Genomic DNA, 20,860 nt, shown 5'->3' on the forward strand with positions numbered 1-20,860 from the left:
CCTGTGTCTGACTTTTTTTTTGCAGCACATACAACTTGAAAACAATTTTCATAGTATTGTGTACAGGCTATGCCACACTGTTTCAAATGATGTAATTGGATAATACACATAAAACTTAAAATACAGTGAACAACTGCATTTACAATAATTTATTTGCAGAGTGGGGGGATTCAGTTCTCCTTTAGTCGCTGATGTACTGACAACCTATTGGTTGCTTTTGTGCTCCGACTAAAAGCCGTGTCTAATATCAAAATATTGGCTGCTTTAGTGTCATCTGGTGGCGTCTATGTTAAAATGAAGAGGGGGTTAATTTTGTCAGGTTTAAAAAAATGAAATCCTTATTTTCACTTCAGTATATTCCTCAATAAAATTTGACATTAATCCCAGGAAAATAGGTTTCACAGAAAACCCGATAAACTCTTGGTATTATTTTAATTTTATATTATATATATATATATATATATATATATATATATATATATATATATATATATATATTCAAATTTAATGTGGATCATTGCTCTATTAAAAATGGAAGCTTTTAGTTTATCATTAATAATTCATGATATTCATGAAGACACTGATCATGTTAACGATTTCTCCTAATTCTCAACAATTATGTATTAATGTAAGAATAATAACAATGTCAAGTTGTCAAGTCAAGTTTATTTATTTAGCCCTAAATCACAAGCAGTTCTCAAAGATTGACGATTATTCTCAAACATCCCCTGATCTTAAACTGTCCACTGTGGTTTCAGCTGCAACAGATGCCACAAATATGGCAACCATAAAGCATATTTCTGCATAAAACATGGTTGCAATATAGACGGTTGTGGAAGCCTTTTGCACTTCTCATGAAGAGAAAATAGCAAAACCCCAGAAGTAAGCTCTGGAGTGCGCCTGACCTGAAGACTTCAGTTTTTGGAGATACAATCAGAATTTCTATGCTGGAAATGGCATTCACCTTCACTTTACTTATTTCACAGTTTTTGCATGCATCTTTTGGCTGCATAAGATTACATGACACAAAGAGCCCAGATCGCTGGTCCTTGGGACCCTCGTAAAAAATCCCACATCCACTATGCGTTGTGCATATTTTATATGTGTTAATAATTGAAAGACCTCTTAAAATATTCACACCGACTGCATGTGTTGGCTATAACTTCATTTCTGCATATGGCATTCATACTTCCATTCACTCCCATCTCACTATACGGTAAACATTACAAATAAATGCAGCGTAATTTCATAATTTGTGCTAAATGACTGCAGTCCACTAAATTGTAGGAATATTATCATTTTCCTAGAAGGCTTTCAATCTCATATATATATATATATGTGTGTGTGTGTGTGTATATATATACTTTTATATAAATATATATATATATATATATATATATATATATATATATATATATATATATATATATATATATATATATATTGCCATATATATATATATATATATATATTGCCATATATATATATATATATATATATATATATATATATACATATATATATATATAACTCAAAAAAAAAAATATATATATATATATATAACTATATATATATAACTATATATATATAACTATATATATATATATATATATATAGTTATATATATATTTATTTATTTCTTTATTTATTTATATATATATATATATATATATATATATATATATATATATATATATATATATATACACATATATTACTATATATTCTATTTAAGCGTTTTTTTTAAACATTCACTTAATTTTGAATAGTTCTAAATAGTAATAATGTTGGTATTTTACGTATAATTAAGTCTTTGAAACGTTACTACATTTGATATTGTTTTGTCCATTAGTCTTGAGATGAAGAGCTGATTAAAATCATTTGTCTTTGTCTTGTGTACTTGATGTCCTTGCTTGCATTGAATTCAGCACGACATTATTAGATGTGATGTTTGCAATGACCATTGACCCCGCCACGCCTATAGTCCATCAGGACTCTGTCTGGTCTTGGAAGTATTGTCAGCTGTGTGTGCGTGCACAGTATATTTCACACACTGTAAGCCGTACATGCAGCTGTCAATTTGCAATCTGTTTGAAGGATGTACCCATGACAGAAAAAGAGACACATTACACCTTCAGTCACTTTATTTTATTTTAACCTCCCAGTCCTTCAAAATATGTGCTGAGCCCATCAAAGGAATATCATATGGAAGATATTTCATGTTCAGACTGAAATATGTAGGTCAAAAGTAGTGTGCTGCGAGTAATGAAGACAGCATGTGAAATCATATGAAAAGATGAGGGAGGATGTGTGATGTTAAGAGGACAGAGACCACAACAGAAAGAACAAAGACACAACGCATACACACCACTCAAGTGCAATAATAGAGCTCCATCCATCTAAATTTGGTTGTAGCGCCCCCCTCTGTTGACGTTACAGTTTGCACTGCATATCCAGTTGTGTTCATAATAGAGGGGTCTTCCGAATGTGAATTGGCTTGGTGCTCTACCCCAAGCTATTCAAAGAGTATGGTTAGAATTCTTTGTGTTTTTTCAATCTCGAAGTAATGTCCAGGCAGTGATGCCCAGCACCTAATGAGGTAAAGCATTCTAGAACATGGATGGAAATGCCATGTGGTACATTTAATACAACGAAAAATAATAGCTTACATGGAAGCAAAAGGAGCCGCAGGAACTTTAGAAAAGGCACTTAAAGTTTTTGGATCATGTAGACTTTTTAATAAAAATGGAAAAGCATTAGTCATGCAATCCCATTGTTCACAACATGCTGCCAATTCAGTCTTTCGATTCAGTTATCACACTTGTGCCTTTCTTCTTCCGCTTCCTCTTTCTCTTTTTGGTCTTCTTCTCGCCTAGCTTGGCATCTTCGGTGGTCGTGGCTTTGTCCTCGCACTGTGAAGGTTCAGACTGGTTGGGACTGGGAGCAGCTTCAGGGGTCTTCTCACAGGCAGGCGGGCAGGTCACCGTCATCTCGGGATGCCTATATTGCGCAAACACATTGATCAAGACCGGAAGCGGTTTATTTTTCTCCCGTAATGTGCATTAAAAGTACTTTCATCACTGCATGGTCTACCTTGTCTGAAGCGTTAGCTGTGGCATCAGATTCTCAGCTTCATTGCAACGCTCCAGCAGAGCCACAAAGAATCCATGCGTGCGCATCCCGTTGACGCTTGCCCGGAGACACTGAGATAGGGGTGGCAGGCCTCGTTCGGGCCACTCAGGCAGCAGTGGCACCAGCCTGCGGGTACGCAAAACAAAAGACATGGTACGCTGTTTTAAACCGACCATTGCTAGCTGGAATGAAGTTAGTCCTAGCATTGTTATCTGAAATGCTGTTTGTAGACTAGGAATCATGTTAGGATGAGTGATAGTTACGAATGGTAGCAAATCTGTGTTTGAATACAACAAAGCGAATCATTTCTTAGCAGAGTTCGAAACGTGTCTGTTCTCAAAATCACTAAGAGAGACCCAGTCTGAGTGTTTCCTAGATTAACCGATAACTCCATCCAAAAGTCACTGGGAAAATCAATTCTAAACTGATTCGCGACAGCCCTAACGTGGAATTTTGGAAGCGTCACTGACTGGTGAACTGGGCTGAAAGGGGGCACCTGAAGCCGGGGTTCTGCTGAAGACAGGCCGTTACGACCTCCTCGTTCTCCTGGCTGTGGACAGAGCAAGTGGAGTAGATTAGGCGCTTCAGCCGGGGGAACCGGAGTCCGTGGTTCAGGCAGCGCAGCTGGAAGGAGGCCAGCGAAGCCAGACGAGACGCGTCCTTTTGAGGATCGGCAGACGTGCGGTCCTGGAGACACACCATGCCTGAAACAAACACGTACACACAGACTGAATATAAAATTTACAGTGGATAGAAACCAGTTCGTTTTTTTGTGATATACAAAAAGGGACACCAATGCTAATAAAAATCTTTTCCACCTAACCTGTAACACTGAATTAAAAAAATGAAACCTTCTAGAAAATGGGAGTAAAAATAAAATGAAAGCTCCTCTTTAATTCCGCATAAAAGCGGCGAAACGTTCTACCTGATCCGCTGCACGAGGGATCGAGCAGGATGTATTCCACGCCCCCATACAACTTGCTTTCCGGGTCCACCTTGAGAAAGTCCTGATTGGCCAGCCGATGACAAGTGACGCCGGCTCGCAGCATGAGGGTGGACATGGTGGCCAGACGCTTGGCATCCAAATCAAAGGCCAACAGCTGGCCTTTGTTCTTCATGATGGCGGCCAGGTGACTACTTTTATTCCCCGGGGCAGCGCAGGCGTCAATGACGTGGCTTCCAGGCGGTGGATTGAGTAGAAAGGCGGGGAGGCAGCTGGCTTTATCCTGGAGAATAATGTGGCCGGACTTGTACAGGAAGTGGTCGTGGAAGTCTATTTTAGGTGGGAAGACCAGCACCTCTGGGAGGTGAAGGTCCTTCACAAACTCCCTTGCGGTGAGGGTCAAGTCATCCAACTTGGAGGCCTCCCCCTTGTAGGTGAAACCATCCCGCTTGAGGTAGTCCACAGTGTCCTCCATGGTGGTTTTCAGGACATTGACGCGGGCGTACCTAGGCAGCTGGTCACCAACGGGTTCCTTGACGTTACTGGCGAGGAGGTCTTCATTCCTGCTGACCTTTCGCTTGACTTTCATGAGGGCTAGCGCTGTCTGCAGCCTGGAGCGATGCTTCATCACCAATGTCTTCCAGGAGCCGCCACACTTGAGGCCTTGGCCCATGAGCAGGTCAAAGACTAAAACCTGTGGTGGAAAAGACAAATCATTTTGAGATACAAAATCTTCCGTACTTTTGCGGGGGGAAAAAAAACAAATAAAACTAATAAACCCGCTCTAAAAACGAATTAAAACTAACTAAATTTAAATAAAACTTAAAACAAAACAAAAAGTTAAAGTAAAATTCTAACCCTGCCCGGAACACACTGAAATAAGTTTTTACGACAGCAAATAGAGAACATTTCCATTCCACACCTTGGCCAGGGGCATCTTCAACTTGGTATACTTCAGCAGCTTGGTGGACTCGATGATGTCCTCCAAGATGGACGAAAATTTTTGGGTCTGACAGACGAGAGCAAAGAGCTGCTTGATGTTGGTGAATTTACTTTCATACACCAGGGTTTTGAGAGCACCCTGTTGCTTGTCCACCTTGTCCAGGATCTCAGCGGCTTTCGTGTACAGCGCCATGGCGAAGAGAACCGTTCACGAGCTCGATGCGCTAGCGGTGAAAAGTAAAAGGGATTTGAAACGTCCTGGCGTAACGTTTCTGTTCTTATTCTGGCCCAGTGTGAACAAAACTAATATGCAGATGGACGAAATATAGAGGACGAGAGAGAACACACGTGTGTGACCTGGCTGCCATCACCGCGGAAGTGAACCAAATCTCTGACGTCATCATTACGCGCAGACAAGTGTGAAAATAACATGCTCTGACAAAGTGCAATAGCATGTATGAGACTGGTGGAGGTGCTCAAGTAACTCCCAGTTTCAAAAAGATGTTGAGGCAGAAAATTTAAGTTTCTTATTTTTTATTTTTGTAACGTGTTTATACACCCCTTGTAGTCCAGTGCAGTGTTCCTAAAAAAAAATATGAATCCAATTTATTTATTTGGCAATTTTGACAGAATACTTATTTTTATGTGTTACCGTATTTCTCCCCCCCCCCCGCCTTTTTTTTTTTATTGCTGACTAAGTTTTGGAGAGGTTTATTATATAATCTAAATTCTGTTGATTTAACACCACTTTGCAACGTTGGCTTAAATTTTTGAGTTGTCAGGCATACTTGATGAGAAAAAAAATCGAATTTACCCAGATGAAATCCACAAAATCGTCAGACAGATTTGCATTAGCAAAGACAATCTTTCAAATGAGGCTTCTTTTCTGGGTGGTTGTAGAAAATGTCAGGTTTCCTCCAGTTCAGCACCACAATAATACTGCCTTTGCAGTTACCAGTGTCACTCAATCTTGTGTAATGGTCAAACAGTTGTCACGATGTTTGTGGTTTTATAGGCAGAAGCATCTTAAAATTAGGTGACAACAATGCGATTAATAGTTTGCCTTAATTATTATGAATGAATTATATTGACATACGTTTTTATTATGGGCAGTCAACACTGTATCAAATGTGCCTTGTGCCAGAGGACGTGTGCCACCGATCTGGTTGACGCCCAATTGCAGGGCACATATACTAGACAAACAGCAATTTAATGTCCCGTTCAATTCTATGAACAATTCAGAGTCTTCAAGCATGCTTGTATTTTGGAATGCAGCAGAGAGTAAAGCCAACCGATAACAAGCCGAATTTCAAACAGTAAGACCGTACCCAAGAGTCAAACTGTAAAACTCTGATTGTGAGCCATTTGTGCTAACCATTCTTTTCTTTACTGCAAAGAAAAAACTCAAGTGGCTATCTGAATTGACAACTGCAATTTCTTTATAACCGATGTTTAAAAAAAAAAAAAAAGGTGATTTGCATAGAAGCCGCTATCAGCATACACATTACACAGAATCACCCCATCACTTGGTCGCTCTGTGTTTAGTGACCCCACCGGACTTTTTCCCAGTCTTTGTCTTCAAAGAGTTTTTGTAAAGAAGGAGTCTCTCTGTGGTGTGAGGCGGCATGCGGTTCCGTTTGGCCCGTATGATACAAGCTGCCATTGGGCAAAGCCTGTCGAAGCCCCCTGAGGTAGCGGGTACCGCCAGAAGTCGCTTTGCAATTTCTTGCAGTTGTGGGAATCGACTGGCCGATTTCCAGTAGAGCAAACCGGAGCCGTTTTCCCACAGCGGCTCAGACAGGTACACGTCAAGTTCTGAGGTCACGGTCTTTGATGGAAGCTGGGGGAGGCTGTTATCTCCTCTGCGCTTGATGCCGACGAGATTAATGGAGTCACGTTTGTCGTCTGAGCTCCCCCCAGTGGCCTCCTTCAGGCTGACGGCCACCGTTTCCTCACTGCGGTCCGGTGGCTGATCTCCTTCCTCATTTTTATAGTGTTCCTCCGCCGTCGAAGAAGGATCAGTCGCGCTTCCCTGGCTTCCCAGTGCCGCCTCGGCAATGACACGAGCCTCATGTTTTGTTGGAGGTGTTAGGAAACCTGTCTGGTCTTCAAGGTGGTCATCAGTGAATGTCTGATCAAGACAAGTGAGAATTGCAATTTAGTGTGAAAATCATAATAAGAGCATTGTTTCCACCAAACACATTCATATTCCTCTCGGGTTCCACCAAAGGAGCTCTCCAAACACTTTTTTTCATTAAAATCAGCAAAACAGATTTATGTTCAGTATCTCTGCAGCATGGACCGCGGTACCAGTCAACTATCTGGTGGTTAGTGACCGTAATATAGAGTACATAGCGTACCTTCAGTTTGTTCCTCGGGTCGAACACAGCAGCCATTACCACGTCTTCCTGGCGAATGAGGGACTGGAAGTGAGTATGGAGGCCCGTGCGTAGGGCTTTTTTGAAGTGGGTGTAGTTGGTGCTACAGCCTTCCAATGTCTTATCGAGGCTAATCAGAGAGGTCAGGACATACGAGATGGCCATTGCATTTCCTAACAAGACCTAAAGACGAGAGAGCAGACAAAAAAAATGACACTCTCACATTGCTTTCTAGCATATAACTTCAGATCATTCCATACCTGCAGGGCTTCCTGGAAGGGCTCCAGGAGAGCCAGGATATCGAGCACTTGCTCCCTCTTGACCATGATCAGAGGCGGGGCGCTGGCCGTGTCGCTGGCCTCGCTACGAGCCTGCGCCAGGACGGTGAGAATGCCGTTCCAAGCCGACTCCTGCACCATTCGGCGGAGGGACACCATCATGGAGTTCCAGCGACAGTGGTTGGAGGGCGGACACAAAGACACACTGCACTCCTTTAACAAAACCTTCACCAGGACACAGAGAGGCGACAACATGATTTGGTTGTGGACCAGTCAACCATTTGTAATCCAAGCAATTAACTTCAACTATCCGGACTATCAAGGCAACTGGAGTCTCACCATTACAAGTAAGAAGACATGATATGGAAACGGTTCATAGCACGCACATCCATTTTCATACCTCACTCCAGTACGTGCTGCCCCTGAAGAACGCCACGACATTGTGGACATGTGAGAGGAGGTTTTCCACCACTCTGGAGTTCTTCAATGCCTCACTGATCACCAGCTGTAGCGTTTTCGCCACACAAGTGATTTTGGTCCCAATCTTGACCTCTGAAAATGGGGACTCCGCTTCGGGCATCCGATCTGACAGAAAGGCCACGATCTCATCTCCGTCTGGCTCCCCACGGTTCGACGGGCACATGATCTTGTAGTCGCAGAAGACACTATTTGCAGCCAGCACTTCCTTGGCGTGGTTGACGAGGACGTAGCCGATGCTCTGCGGAAAGACGCCGTAGCCCAGCAGCACGTCCTCCAGCTCCTTGGCTACTGCACCGCTCAGGTCTGTGCGGCTCACGTGCCGGAAGGCCACGGTCGGCCGGCGGATCTGCCACGCCTCGTTGATGAAGTGGAGCTGCACGATGACGACAGACTCATCCATCGAATCGGCCTGCGCCCCCGCCCAGAGGTCACAGGTCACGTGAATAACACCCTGTCTATCTTTAGATTTGCACAGGCAGGCCTTTAAGTCACGGATGAGCTGAGGTCTGACGGTTCTCTCCACGTCATCGTAAAGCTGCAAGCTGACGGCGCGCTGGGACAGCTTGTGGTATTCGGGGCCGATGGTGCCCATGAAGGAGCGGAAACCTGATCCCTCCACAAAACTGGGGGGGGGAATAATGAAATGATGTTGTACATTTTGAAGCGCACTGCTTGGAACATAATGTCAAGAGACTTTCTGTCAGTCCCCCTAGCAATTAGACGCATCACTCAAGATCTACCTGAGCGGCAGCATGTCCTCAGCAATCATCCTCAATGCAGCGTCAACCAACTTTTTCTGATCCACCGCCTCTGCTGCTGCGGGTGCTGTGGCTGTGACACCACTGGAGCTGGGTTGGGTGGGCAATGGGGCACTCTTTGGAGACCTGGTTCTTTTCGATGCGACAACGTGTCCGGGTGCAGTGGACTTCTTCTGGGGGATTTTGCGCTGTTCTTTCTTATCTTTGACCTACAGCAATGCCGAGAGTAAAGGAGGTCAAAGAAGGAGTCTCGCAAGTCATGTATTGAAGCACCTTTTCTGGATCTGATACTGTAGAAGCAACATGGCGCTTACCACTTCGGGAGTTACTGGCATGGTGTCCAGTAACGTGTCGCACTTGAACTTTACCTGCAAAATATAATCAATGCAATTGTAACATAAGAATAGGCCATGTTTGGTTGAGAAAAAATCTTGCGGGCAGACACGCAATTCTCTTGTCATACCCTTCCTTCCACAAACTGCTGAATATCGACGGAGATGATCTCAGAGTTATTTTTGAGCTGGCCCAATTCGGCTTCCGATTTGAGCGTGGAGTTCCAGTGGCTCCTCACCGCGTGCTCTGTCCTGCAAACACACACAAACATCAGACACATCACTGGATGTTCCAGGGCCAATGTCCGAACGACTTTAAGTGGCTCAATAAAACATCCTACCTTCCGGGAAGCAGCTTGGCAATCTCAGCCCAGCGGTTGCCAAAGACGGACTGGGCTTTGTAAATGATGAGATCCTCCTCGTGGGTCCAGTTGGACTTCTTCAACATGGGCTCCAGGTGAGTCAGCCAACGCTCACGACACTGATTTTCCATCCGCCCGTTCAGCTGCTTGCAAATCATACTCCAGCGATTGGTGCCAAACCTGCCCACCAACTCTTTGATCTGCTCAAGGGGGGAAAAAAAGCACAATTGCTTGATTATGAAAAGATGATGTCAAATCTGAAAACCCAAACCGGCTGTCTACCATAATTCCAAAAACATTTTATTGTATGAGAGTTGAAATTTGTCACCTTTTCATCTTCCTCTTTGGACCAGCATTCTGCTACCACATTTCCAATCAGACTTTTCCAGCGTTGCAAACACTGTAATTCCGTCTTGCCCTGTCAAGTAACGGGACAAAATAGATCATTTCTTACATTTCTAAGCTTCTGTGGCCCAGAACTGATACTGACACCATCTATAAGTAATCACGATATAATATGACAATTTTCAATTATTAGTTCACATTTAGTATATTCATATCGTATTATATAACCCTTTAAAAAATTACGTTTGTATCGTTTTTACTTTTAGGGGAACAGCATAAAATACCAAATTATATATGAGGCACACCATAACAAAACACCACATGCGTATAAAGTACATTTTGATGTAAAAAGCAAGAATGTGTTGTAGTATGTAGTGGAGTGACGCAATGCCATACTGGCCCGGGATAAAATCGGGCCACTATTAATTGTTCCGTAGCTGAAATCTTCTTGTAACACATTCTTACCGGTAACAGAGTGGCGACAGTTTTCCAGTTCCGTTCTCCAAAATTCTGGACAAGGATTTTTAGGTTTTCATCCTACACATTAGAGATAATTAGGTGAGATATATGTAACATTTCTCTAATAGAGGGGAAAATAGCTCATATTATTGTACACCGATTCCCTTCATTCAAGCAGTACAGCATATGTATCTCTATCTATGTATACGCACAGATTGGTGATGCCCACGCCGACTCGAATAACAACTAACCTCTTCCAGAGTCCATCTTACTTTGGGGCCAGGCTTGTCAACAGAGCTTGAGTCTGTGTCAAAACACAGAGCAACATCAGCCTTTTCAGCCATACTGTAAATACACATTGACAATGAGCTGAAACACTGGGGAGAAATTACACAGCTTGCACAATGTAAACATCAAATATGTCAAATGCACAGAACAGTGGTTCTTAACCTGGAACCTAGAGGTTCGGTGAGTCGTCTCAGGGCTTCACCAGAGCCTCCACTGAAGAGGTCCGAACACACCCGATTTATCGTGTGAATTCGTGATGACACAAATCTGAACTGGTCTTGCAAAGGCAACTGCAGATGTCACATTGACTTGCAGGTATGTAATTTGTTTTGAGTTCATGCGTTGTGTTGGTTTTGTCCTTTCAACAAGGTGATGTTCATGTTTATTTTCACTAAAGAGGGGTTCGGTGAATGCACATATGAAACTGGTGGGGTTCGGTACCTCCAACAAGGTTAAATGTTTTCTTAAGATTTTTCTTCTGCTAATTTTTACCTTTCTGTGGTTAGATGTATTTAAGTTTTTACGTCAAGCCCAAATTCTCAGATACTATATATTTTTCTATGCAGAAAATGTGACCATATATTTTACTTGTCCAGTTTGTCAAAACATACCAAAAAATGCAAATACAATGCTCACTGAATTGACGTTGAACTGGTCAACAATTTCACAATACAATGAGCTTGTCTAAATGTCCTGCAACACAGTCTGTTGTGACGACGTTGTTACGACAAGCGTTGCATATCAGACAGTGGAGACACACTTGACTAGAAAAAAGTGTGGTCGAGTGGTTATGGCATCAATTTGAGACATAGGGTGTTTCCATTTACCTGTTTTCATTGAATCAGAAGAGACCCAGTTATCACATTGAGTGAAACATTTGAGCAAATTGAAACGAGATCACTCAAACTTTTCTACTGTTTGTTACTATTTAGTTTGATAGTGTCAAATGTAGCTGACCAAGGATCATGGTTATGTTGTTTACACATTTGCAAAGAGATGATAAGAGTCCGCCTTTTGTCCACCAATTGAAATCCAAATAAAGCCGCAATTTCTCTATGTTTATAACATAATTCACATCATGTTCGACTCAGGTGGAGAGAACATTTTGATGCAGTTTAATGCACGTGTGCCGCTCCACGACGGCGAGCTAACGTTAGCTCCCTTAAATGAGCTTATAAAAGCAGACGCAAACCAAACAAATAAGCGTAAATCAAAACGAGAACATTACGTTCACGTAGACCGTTCATATGTTATAGGAACAATGCTCACGTTATTTGTCCGAATGGGTAAATAACTCCAGCCAGGTGCCAACTAGCAAGCTAGCATGTTCACACGAACACATGAGTGATTCTGCTGCTAAATGCTAATTATGCTCACAAAAAAGTGTAGCGCCACCTGTGGCCAAAACCGCAAATGCAACACTGGAAACGTGAAGTTATTATCCTCTTCACTCCTATATGAACAGAAAAGTCAATAAGCGAAAAAGAGAGGTTAACCTAACATCTGACTATTCCCAAACGTCATTTTGAAGCCTTTTGGAATTTCTTAAAACCTCTCGATTCTGTACAATCATGTCGGAATCCGTAGGACTTGATTGCAGTGACGCGTTCGTTTCTTCAGTATACATTTTCACATTTTCCGCAGTTGGCAACAATTGCTGCGAAAACACAGTTCACGATAATAAAATAATAAATCAAATAAATAATAATCAAATAAATGTGCTGGATGGCAAAAGTTAGAATAAATGTGTGTATCCACCTGATGCAATTCATACGAGAAGCCATGGACTCCTGTACAAAATATCAACTTTGTGTTAAACTGTGACTACTTTGAAATAAGATTATTATTTTAATATTTGAAAATTCATTGTATATATTTGGTAATTTAACCAGAGAGAGTGAGTGCGAGAGAGAGAGGTTTCGTGACAGTGGCATGATTATTATAATTGTTTGGACAAAATTAAAACAGCAAACATATTTCAATTTATTCAAGACAATAGTATACAGTTAAGGAATAATAGAAGTCAAATTTCCATAGCATAAATAACAACAATAATAATAATAATAATTAATAGAAAATGCATTATTTCTGCTAATATGCAGCAGCACTAATCAACACAAGTGACATGAATAATTTATGATCATATAATTACTACTGCAAGGCAATACATGAATGTACATGTCTCCAAGCTGTATCAATAAAACCCGTTCATACACATTTTCAATGTGTCCTTTAAAATAACATTCACATGGCACAATACAGAAACCATTAGTGAGACAGTACACATTCGAAGCAATGTGCAGTATATACATAGACCAATAAAAGCGTTTCAACTAATTCATGAAGACGTTTGTTCATTCCATCTCAAATGTAACTTAGCACAAATTGTTTACTTGTTCAAACCCACCTGTGTGTTGTTTTAGAAGTGACACATTTGCTCTAGTCAATTGTTTTTAAGGCCCCATGAGCAATCGAAAATGTGTTTTTTTTTTCTCTTGCGGCTTGTAATATATATTTCGAAGAGTTCCGAGCTTTCTGGTGCTTCAAAGTAAACACCTCAAGCCATTTGAGATGAGAATATCCCAGCACAATGCATCAAGTGGTAGGATGTTACAGAGAGATGTTTAAAAAAAAATGTCACTCAAACTGTTCTTTGTCCCTGAATGTTATTACTCATATTAGCAAGACAAGTGTTTGAGGAGTACTCTTTCTGTTCTCAGTGCAAAAAAAAAGTCCTTTAAGGCATGCTTGCATGAGTCTGGCGCAGAAGAACAAGTCCATTAAACAGCCACTGTTGGACTTGCTATCTGTCCTGGGTGTCCTCAACATTTGCTTAACATCGCAGAAAAAAAATAATAGAGTGATCACGTAATGTATCAACATCCCTCTCCTCCTCACTGTTCTTTATCGATAAAACGGAAGAGGATTAACTGTGGATCTTTCGAGTCCACCTCTGCTACAAAATGGGCCCATTGTGAACTTTTATACTGAGTAGTAGTCAGCTACATTGTCATATAACACAAGGGCCCACGCTGTTAGCCCACCAATCTTTGTGTTGGCTCACAGATAGCTGTCATCGCTGGCCACGTAGGAGAAGCCGTAAAAGGCGTTGTTGGCACTCGTGCTGGCGTTGAATTCCGGCGTCCGACTCAGCGAATTAGGAACCATTTCTCTTGTGAACTCTGGGTCGATATGCTGAGTGTCGGCAGGGCCCCTCTAAACGTGGAAAGGGACATTGCCATACACAAGGTAGGAGAGTTAGTTGCTCATCAGGAATAAGACAATGTACTGCAATGTACACTGTGTATTGCCTCCATGTGTAAAAAGTTCCTTTTAAACTTCCAGTAATGATCTGACACTCACCACATTCGGGTTGAAAGGAGGAGTGATTCTCTTGTGGTAAATGTCGTCCCAGTTGATTGATGCAAAAAAGGTGTGGTTCTTGATTTCTAACTGTACAGCACAACACATAAATGCATCATGAAACTTACTCAAAATACCAAATTGGAATTTCAAGCACTTTCTAAGTCTTGGGGTTTTCAAAACACGTACAAAATCGGCGATGGCCCCAAAGCGTCTGTGCTGGTCCTTCTGCAGGAGACCCTTCAGCAGGGAGCACACAGCCTCAGACTTCCCCGGTGGGAGCAGCAAAGGCTTATGGAGAATGCCTTCATACATTTCTCCAACGTCACGGCTGTAGAAAGGAGGCTACCATGAAAGAAAACGGGCAGATGTTATTACCTCCACACAGACAGACACACACGCCTCACAGACACTTACCAGACTGTAAATCATCTCATAAAGCACAGCTCCAAGACACCACCAGTCAACAGTCCTGTCATAAGGTTCCTTCCGAAGAACCTCTGGTGCTAAGTACTTTGGTGGCAAAAATGCAAGTTCAGACCAGAAAGGAAAAGAAGCAATCAATCATGTGCAATTCTTCAGGATTAATTCAAAAGACATGAATCAAAACTGTCCATTGTTGATGATCCAGTTTGATGCATGAAGTTGCAATATGTAAGCAAAGCAAATTGAATCTGATCTAGATCACACATTTGGCACTCATTTGAATGTGAATTTTACATGGAAAATCAAATAGATCAGGTTCAAACACTGATACCTCTGTAAACAATGTTTTATCAGGCTCTTGCTATATCTCCATTTCTAATTCTGGATCTGGATAACTCTTATGATCTCTGTATCTTCGGATTTTTTTGGGACATGCAGTATATATATCCTTTCAACTTACTTCCGGTGTTCCACAGAAAGTTGTGGTGGTTCCGTCTGGCTCTACACCTTCTTTGCACAAACCAAAATCAGTCAGCACCACATGGCCCTGCACAACACAAAAACAAACAAGAGGGTGTATACATACATGATGTAACGTTCATAGACAGAAGGCAAAATTGCGGCAAAATTTACCTGAGAATCCAAGAGGATATTCTCTGGCTTCAGATCCCTGCGATGAGCACACACACAGATGGTTACGGATGGACGGATGAGTTGGCTAGATAGATAGGTAGGCTGACCTGTAGACAATATTGAGGGAGTGAAGGTAGCCGATAGCGCTGGCCACCTCCGCGGCGTAGAACCTCGCTCTGGGTTCGGAAAAACATCTCTCACGCTGCAGATGAAAGAAGAGCTGCACAAAGAAAGAGCAAGGGCATAAGAAGGCAGCGCTACCCAGCTTGTTATGATCGCTTCCGCCATACCTCTCCACCATTCACGTAGTCGAGGACAAAGTAGAGCTTCTCTGAGGTCTGGAAGGAGTAATGGAGCCGAACCAGGAAGGGGTGTTCCAGGCTTTTGAGCAGGACGTTTCGTTCCGCCATAATGTTTTTTTGCTGCAGACCATGGAGATCAAAACTGGTCAGCGTGACAATAAACCCATTTTTTAGATGTAGTGACCACTGTGTGAGCACAGCAAATTACAACTGCAGATATATCACTGTATTTTAAAGCAAAATATGGAAGCTCATCGTACCGGAACACGTGCAAATGTTTAACCTTTTCAAATTAGAACTCTGAATTGTATTATTTTGCTACATTTCTATCCTGGCTGATGAGGACACCAAAATCACACAACTGGATCAGAATACAAGAGTCGGAATAAGTGGGATCAGATCCAAATTGAATATAATCTTTGTTTTCTAAAACAGAATTTCTCATGCAGTGTTACGTGTCTGAGATAAACTCTTACTTTTGTGCGAGTCATAAAAAGCGTCCTTTGAACCGTACCTATTGCACATTAGATAAGATTGATGTTGTTTCCAAATGTTGATGACAACACTGGATCATTAGTGTTGAGCTTCATGCACCTTTTTTTCCACTCAAATTTTTTCTGAGATGCAGTACACCATTTCATCCACCGGATGTTTTTAGTGTGAATGTGGGAAAAAGTCCCTTTTTATACCTAAATTATTCATCCAAGGGTACTGTATGGCAATATGGTCCCCCCTGGCATAGTAGACGCTCACCTCTTTTTTCTTCAAGATGACTTTCTTCTGCAGCACTTTGACAGCATAGAATTGGTTGGTGGCTTTGAGCTTGGCGAGCACGACCTGCATTGCAAGGTTTGTGTGTTAATATTTGTTTGTTTAGTAAACACATGACAGCGCCATGTGGACGCACTGCGGCCAGGACGCGGTCACAGAAGCCCTCACATGTCTGTGTGAACTGTGGAAACATATGACACAGACAAAATTGAATCACGTTTGGCCAGAAGGAAGGCACTAAACAAAGCGTTACTCTTGCTGACAAGTGTAAATAGAGTTCAGTTTACATCCTGGAGCCTATCTCAGATGATTTTGGGTGTGTGGGTGGGGAACATAATCAGTCAAACTCACCTAAGGACAATTTTGTGTCGTCGATAAAGCAGTATGTGGGAGCAAATGTCACAGGTTTTAAACTCCAAACCGTAAAATGGCCAACAGGCAAACCATCTTGTACATTGTACAGCATATTGTAATTTAATTTATTTGCTGTCAATCTAGTCTTGCGGGAGGCACCAAGTTCTTGGTTTAGGTTTCCAGAAAAGGAAAACAAAAAAAAATATAGACATCCCGCTCATAAAATCATTTAAGGATATGTTTGTTGTCTTTAAACAATTGTCTGGTAACATTTCATGTTACTTTGCCATCGGTGACTGATGACCTTAAGTGACTCCACAGTTAATGATTCATGAAACCTTTGTGCGCGCAGTTGTCAACTGCGACTTTTCTTCGCTCTTATGTCACATATGGGTAATTTACAACAACGTGACCACTGATAGCATCCATCTGCACTACTCTAGTGTTTATGAATCATTGCAGGTTTTGCAGTCATTATTAACAGAGATATGAGTCCGAAAACAATTGCATTGGTAAACTTAAAGTGGCTGGAACATTTGTCACACAGTGGCCAGCGACAAAAAGCAATGATAAGAATGAAAATACTGTAATTGAATGCAAAAGAAGAAAGTTCTGCAGTTCTGCTTTCAAATGCCAGCTCTGGTAGTTCTAGTTAAGGTTCATGTTGGGACCACATTGTAAGTTGTCACACATGATCAATGACAAAAGGTCATAATAAGGAAGATACTTATCCATGGAAAAAATATTCACAAGATTACAAATGCTATGGTTACTGAATGAGAGAAAAAAACATACAGAAAGAAATATCATTGAATGTCCAAGTAGCTCATTGGTCTCCACAGGGTAAACTGGGTTCATTTCAACATGAGGTGAATAAGTGATTGTATTACCTTTCCAAAGGTCCCTTTGCCAATGACAGCCAGGAAGTCAAAGTCGGTAGGCTTGGCACTGTAACAAAACAGTTATTTATTAAAGGCTTTATAATGTTCAGTGCACAGAAACACACTCCTTAAAAAAAACTGTGCAGTAATGGTTGATGACAAATAAAATCAAGATTGTTCTGTACAGTTTGTGTTATCGTGTAGGCTAGGTAGAATGCTAGCTTATGCTATTGATGATGCTGTGTATGTGTTGGAACATTTGAATGACTTGCGGGAACACAATTGTTTATGTAACATGGACTCATGATTGCGTACATGCTAGAAACATGAGGTTGATGTTTTATGATGAAGTGGTTTGCCCCCATCTTATGGCAGCTACACACAATTACAAACTTCTTTTAAAGAGGTGCGTCATTTTGCGGATTTTCACTTCCTTATCCACAGTGTAATATTTACACATCATCGTCGCACTGCTTCCACAAACAAGTTGTGAACAGAGTTTCTTTAGGAAAAATAATCTATGTTGACATCTTAGTGTTTTAGTTACTATATTTAGTGACTTGGCCAACCACTCTAAAAACTATTTGGTAATAAGAGCAACTAGTAAAACTCGCTGAGAAGAAAACAACATGAGCGGAATCATTGTGTTCCATATGAGAATAGAGAATCCCAGAAATCACAGTCAATCATACTGAATATTTTAGATATTAAATATTTTAAATATATAATTTTAATATATTAAAGAAATTGATGCTTGGTTTGAATCATTTCAGTCTTATTAAATTATTTGACAATGATTTTATGTTTTCATATTTTGTTTCACTTTCTCTAATGTTTGAAATGTTTATGTAAAGCATATTGAATTTTAAAGTATTTTGAATTGTCTCGCACAAATAAACTCGCCTTGCCTTGAAAACATGCTGACAATTTAGAGGAGAAACTGTAGGGGTGAAGCTACTTACTGAGGGTCTGCTGAAGGACCCAGGTTGACTTCATCATGAGGAGAAGAGGATGGTGACCGCAGCTAAGAATAGAAATGCAAAAAATAAACTTTAACTCAAATTTAACTCAAAGCATAGCCACCAGAATCTTAGTATGGATATACAGCTGTGATTCTGTTGAATTTTACTTCATTTTCTTAATGAATTCATCAATTTAGTGAACTTATTACCATGGTTCTGAGAGAACTAATTAGTCTCTAGGTCTCCAGGTTCTATCCGTTGTCAGAGGAAGTGACCTCAACACTGTTGTGTGTCCTAAATAGGATTTGAATATGTTCTAATATGCTTTATTTATTTGGAACATCAATTCAGAAGATAAAGAACTTGGAATTCAATCGCTAGTTCGAGGAGGACGTCAGTACCAAAGTAGAACAGATTTATATTCCAATTGTATCCTTTTTTCTCTGCTTCATTGAATAATTATTTACGTTCTCCTTTAAATCATTTCGTATGTGAAATGGCTGGATCGGGCATAAAACGAAAGTAGCTCGTTTTTGACAGACACAAGGAGTACAATTCAAACTCACATTACAGTGGGCCATGGCTCTTATCCATTCCACTCCCGGTGGGAACCCAGCGTCCGTTTGATAGACCTGAAAAGATGACGAGAGATGCTTACTTCATATTTTAGCTCTAATCCAATGATTGCCAACTACTGGACCAGGGCTGTGAAAATTCATCCCGTGTCATTATCCAGTTTTACGTAATTGTTTTAAAAAATAACCAGAAACAATGAAAGTCATCTGTCTTTACCAGTGACATAGAGTGACATGCAGAATTCCTTGAGACTAGTTAACAAAAACCTGTGTATCCATGCCAGTCATACCACAGAATAGAATTTGAGAGCAAAGTATGATGAGACTGTCACAATTTTGTTACACATTCTTTTTGTGACATTTTTGTTTATTGGTAGGTTGTGAGACTGAAACACTTCTCTAATCTTTTGCTGTGTGTGTTGTTTATTAACCAGTTTAATGCTGAGTGCAGTGATGCAGTGAGTGCAGAGCGGGTCCGTCGAGTTTGTGAGGTACAAGATGCTGGACCAGCAGAGACAAACTGAAGGGCATATGTGATACAGAGTGTGTGTGTGTGTGTGTGTGTGTGTGTGTGTGTGTGTGTGTGTGTGTGTGTGCGCGTGTGTTTACATGCTAAATACTGTATTGGGTCATTCTCTTAGCTGTCACCACATCCAGGAACACACACGTTTGCATGCCCACATGGACAAAATTGTTCGTCACATATTCCTATCGTAAAAGTGGCTTTGAAAAAACAAAACTTGTAATCATAGTGGCTGAAAATGTTTAAGTTGGAATGTTTTAAAATTGTTGAATTTCCAAACTTTTCAAGTTTTATTAACATTCAAATGTCGCTGCATCAGTTTTAGTTTTAATTTAGTTCACTCAACAGTTTTTTTTTAACTATAAAGAGAAAACATCTTGTACTTTAGGCATACATTACAACACAATACAAAAATCGACTTTAGTCTCACATTTGCAAGCAAACCAAGTGTCCTATAAGCATTACTGATAAAAATACAAGCGCTCAAGCGCTATTGATTCACCATTCAAAATCAAAGGTCAGTAAACACACGTGATTAACAATGCAGCAGTAAAATGACATGTCAAAGCATGTACGTAAATTCTGTAAGCACTTAGCAGTATGTGGAAGGTGTGCGGCGTGCTCACCTGTGAGTGCAGGTAGGCAACCTCGACGTGAAGGCGCTCAGCAAAGTATGTGCAGCAGCAGCTGCTTCTTGCCCACGACTGACTGATCTCAAGTCAGTCGTACACCTCAAGAGAGTGAATGATTGACGGAAAGTTATTCAACATCGGGCGGAGTGACTTGTGTGTGTCCAATTTCAAGGAGGCGTTCCAGTTGTTTTGGTTTTACTGTACTGACGGTATTTTCAAAAGTACAGAATACAGGATGTTTTTTTTTTTTTTTTTCCTGTGTACTGGCTTCCCTCCATATTCCCAAAACATACATCTTAAATTGAAGTTCATTGAAGACTAGTCTAACTCTGGACAGCTGTTTGTCTAAAAGATTACCGGGCAATTGACAGGTAATCTGTCCAGAATAAGTCACTTTAGTCACCAGCCCTAAGGGAACTGGGATAGGCTTCACGTCACCAGTCACTCTGATATTGTCTACAGTATAGAAAAAGAATGGAGGATTCCCATTTTACTGTTTGACCTTCTTTCTTCTGTAGGGCTATGCAAAAAAAAAAAACCCCCCCAAAAAAACTCTTTATATTATGAGAAACCTTGCTTCTAATTCACATTATCAACGCTCACCCAGCGTCTCACAAATGTTCCATTTAAGAGGTTCTACTGTTTACTGCATGCTTACTTATGGCAGCTAAGGCTAATGTAGCGAGACGACAAGCACCACATCCATGTGTTGATAACAATATGGTCAATAGGGGGATATGC

At 41.0% G+C, this 20,860-nt stretch overlaps 3 protein-coding genes across 4 annotated transcripts; all 3 read right to left on the reverse strand.

Annotated features, from left to right (window-relative positions):
* Positions 1-2,715: 2,715 nt before the first annotated feature.
* Positions 2,716-5,420, reverse strand: nsun5 (NOP2/Sun RNA methyltransferase 5). The gene is made up of 5 exons (XM_085926868.1): positions 4,998-5,420; positions 4,058-4,769; positions 3,629-3,836; positions 3,094-3,258; positions 2,716-3,000 (listed from the first exon to the last, which is right to left on the reverse strand). The coding sequence occupies exons 1-5, from the start codon at positions 5,208-5,210 to the stop codon at positions 2,796-2,798; spliced, it is 1,503 nt and encodes a 500-aa protein (XP_085782994.1). The 5' UTR covers positions 5,211-5,420; the 3' UTR covers positions 2,716-2,795.
* Positions 5,421-5,534: 114 nt separating this feature from the next.
* mybl2a (MYB proto-oncogene like 2a) lies at positions 5,535-12,105 on the reverse strand. 2 transcript variants are annotated; one of them, XM_085924239.1, is made up of 12 exons: positions 11,967-12,105; positions 10,661-10,754; positions 10,416-10,487; positions 9,934-10,023; positions 9,585-9,805; positions 9,375-9,495; positions 9,226-9,279; positions 8,894-9,120; positions 8,074-8,776; positions 7,656-7,898; positions 7,378-7,578; positions 5,535-7,148 (listed from the first exon to the last, which is right to left on the reverse strand). In XM_085924239.1, exons 2-12 carry the CDS (start codon positions 10,751-10,753, stop codon positions 6,540-6,542), a joined length of 2,634 nt encoding a protein of 877 aa, XP_085780365.1. In that variant the 5' UTR covers position 10,754; positions 11,967-12,105; the 3' UTR covers positions 5,535-6,539. The 2 variants fall into 2 exon arrangements, with proteins under 2 accessions (XP_085780365.1, XP_085780375.1); XM_085924249.1 differs by having other exon boundaries at positions 10,661-10,713; positions 11,967-12,098.
* A 551-nt stretch (positions 12,106-12,656) lies between these two features.
* sgk2a (serum/glucocorticoid regulated kinase 2a) lies at positions 12,657-20,806 on the reverse strand. Its single transcript, XM_085908153.1, has 13 exons — positions 20,114-20,806; positions 18,956-19,021; positions 18,390-18,451; positions 17,437-17,494; positions 16,175-16,258; positions 15,410-15,541; positions 15,227-15,339; positions 15,120-15,156; positions 14,947-15,033; positions 14,478-14,573; positions 14,250-14,405; positions 14,061-14,150; positions 12,657-13,913 (listed from the first exon to the last, which is right to left on the reverse strand). The coding sequence occupies exons 2-13, from the start codon at positions 18,968-18,970 to the stop codon at positions 13,758-13,760; spliced, it is 1,086 nt and encodes a 361-aa protein (XP_085764279.1). The 5' UTR covers positions 18,971-19,021; positions 20,114-20,806; the 3' UTR covers positions 12,657-13,757.
* Between the last annotated feature and the right edge of the window lie 54 nt (positions 20,807-20,860).

The sequence above is a fragment of the Syngnathus leptorhynchus genome, chromosome 1 (genome assembly GCF_054491065.1).
Source record: "Syngnathus leptorhynchus isolate UIUO chromosome 1, UIUO_Slep, whole genome shotgun sequence".
Classification (NCBI taxonomy): Eukaryota; Metazoa; Chordata; class Actinopteri; order Syngnathiformes; family Syngnathidae; genus Syngnathus; species Syngnathus leptorhynchus.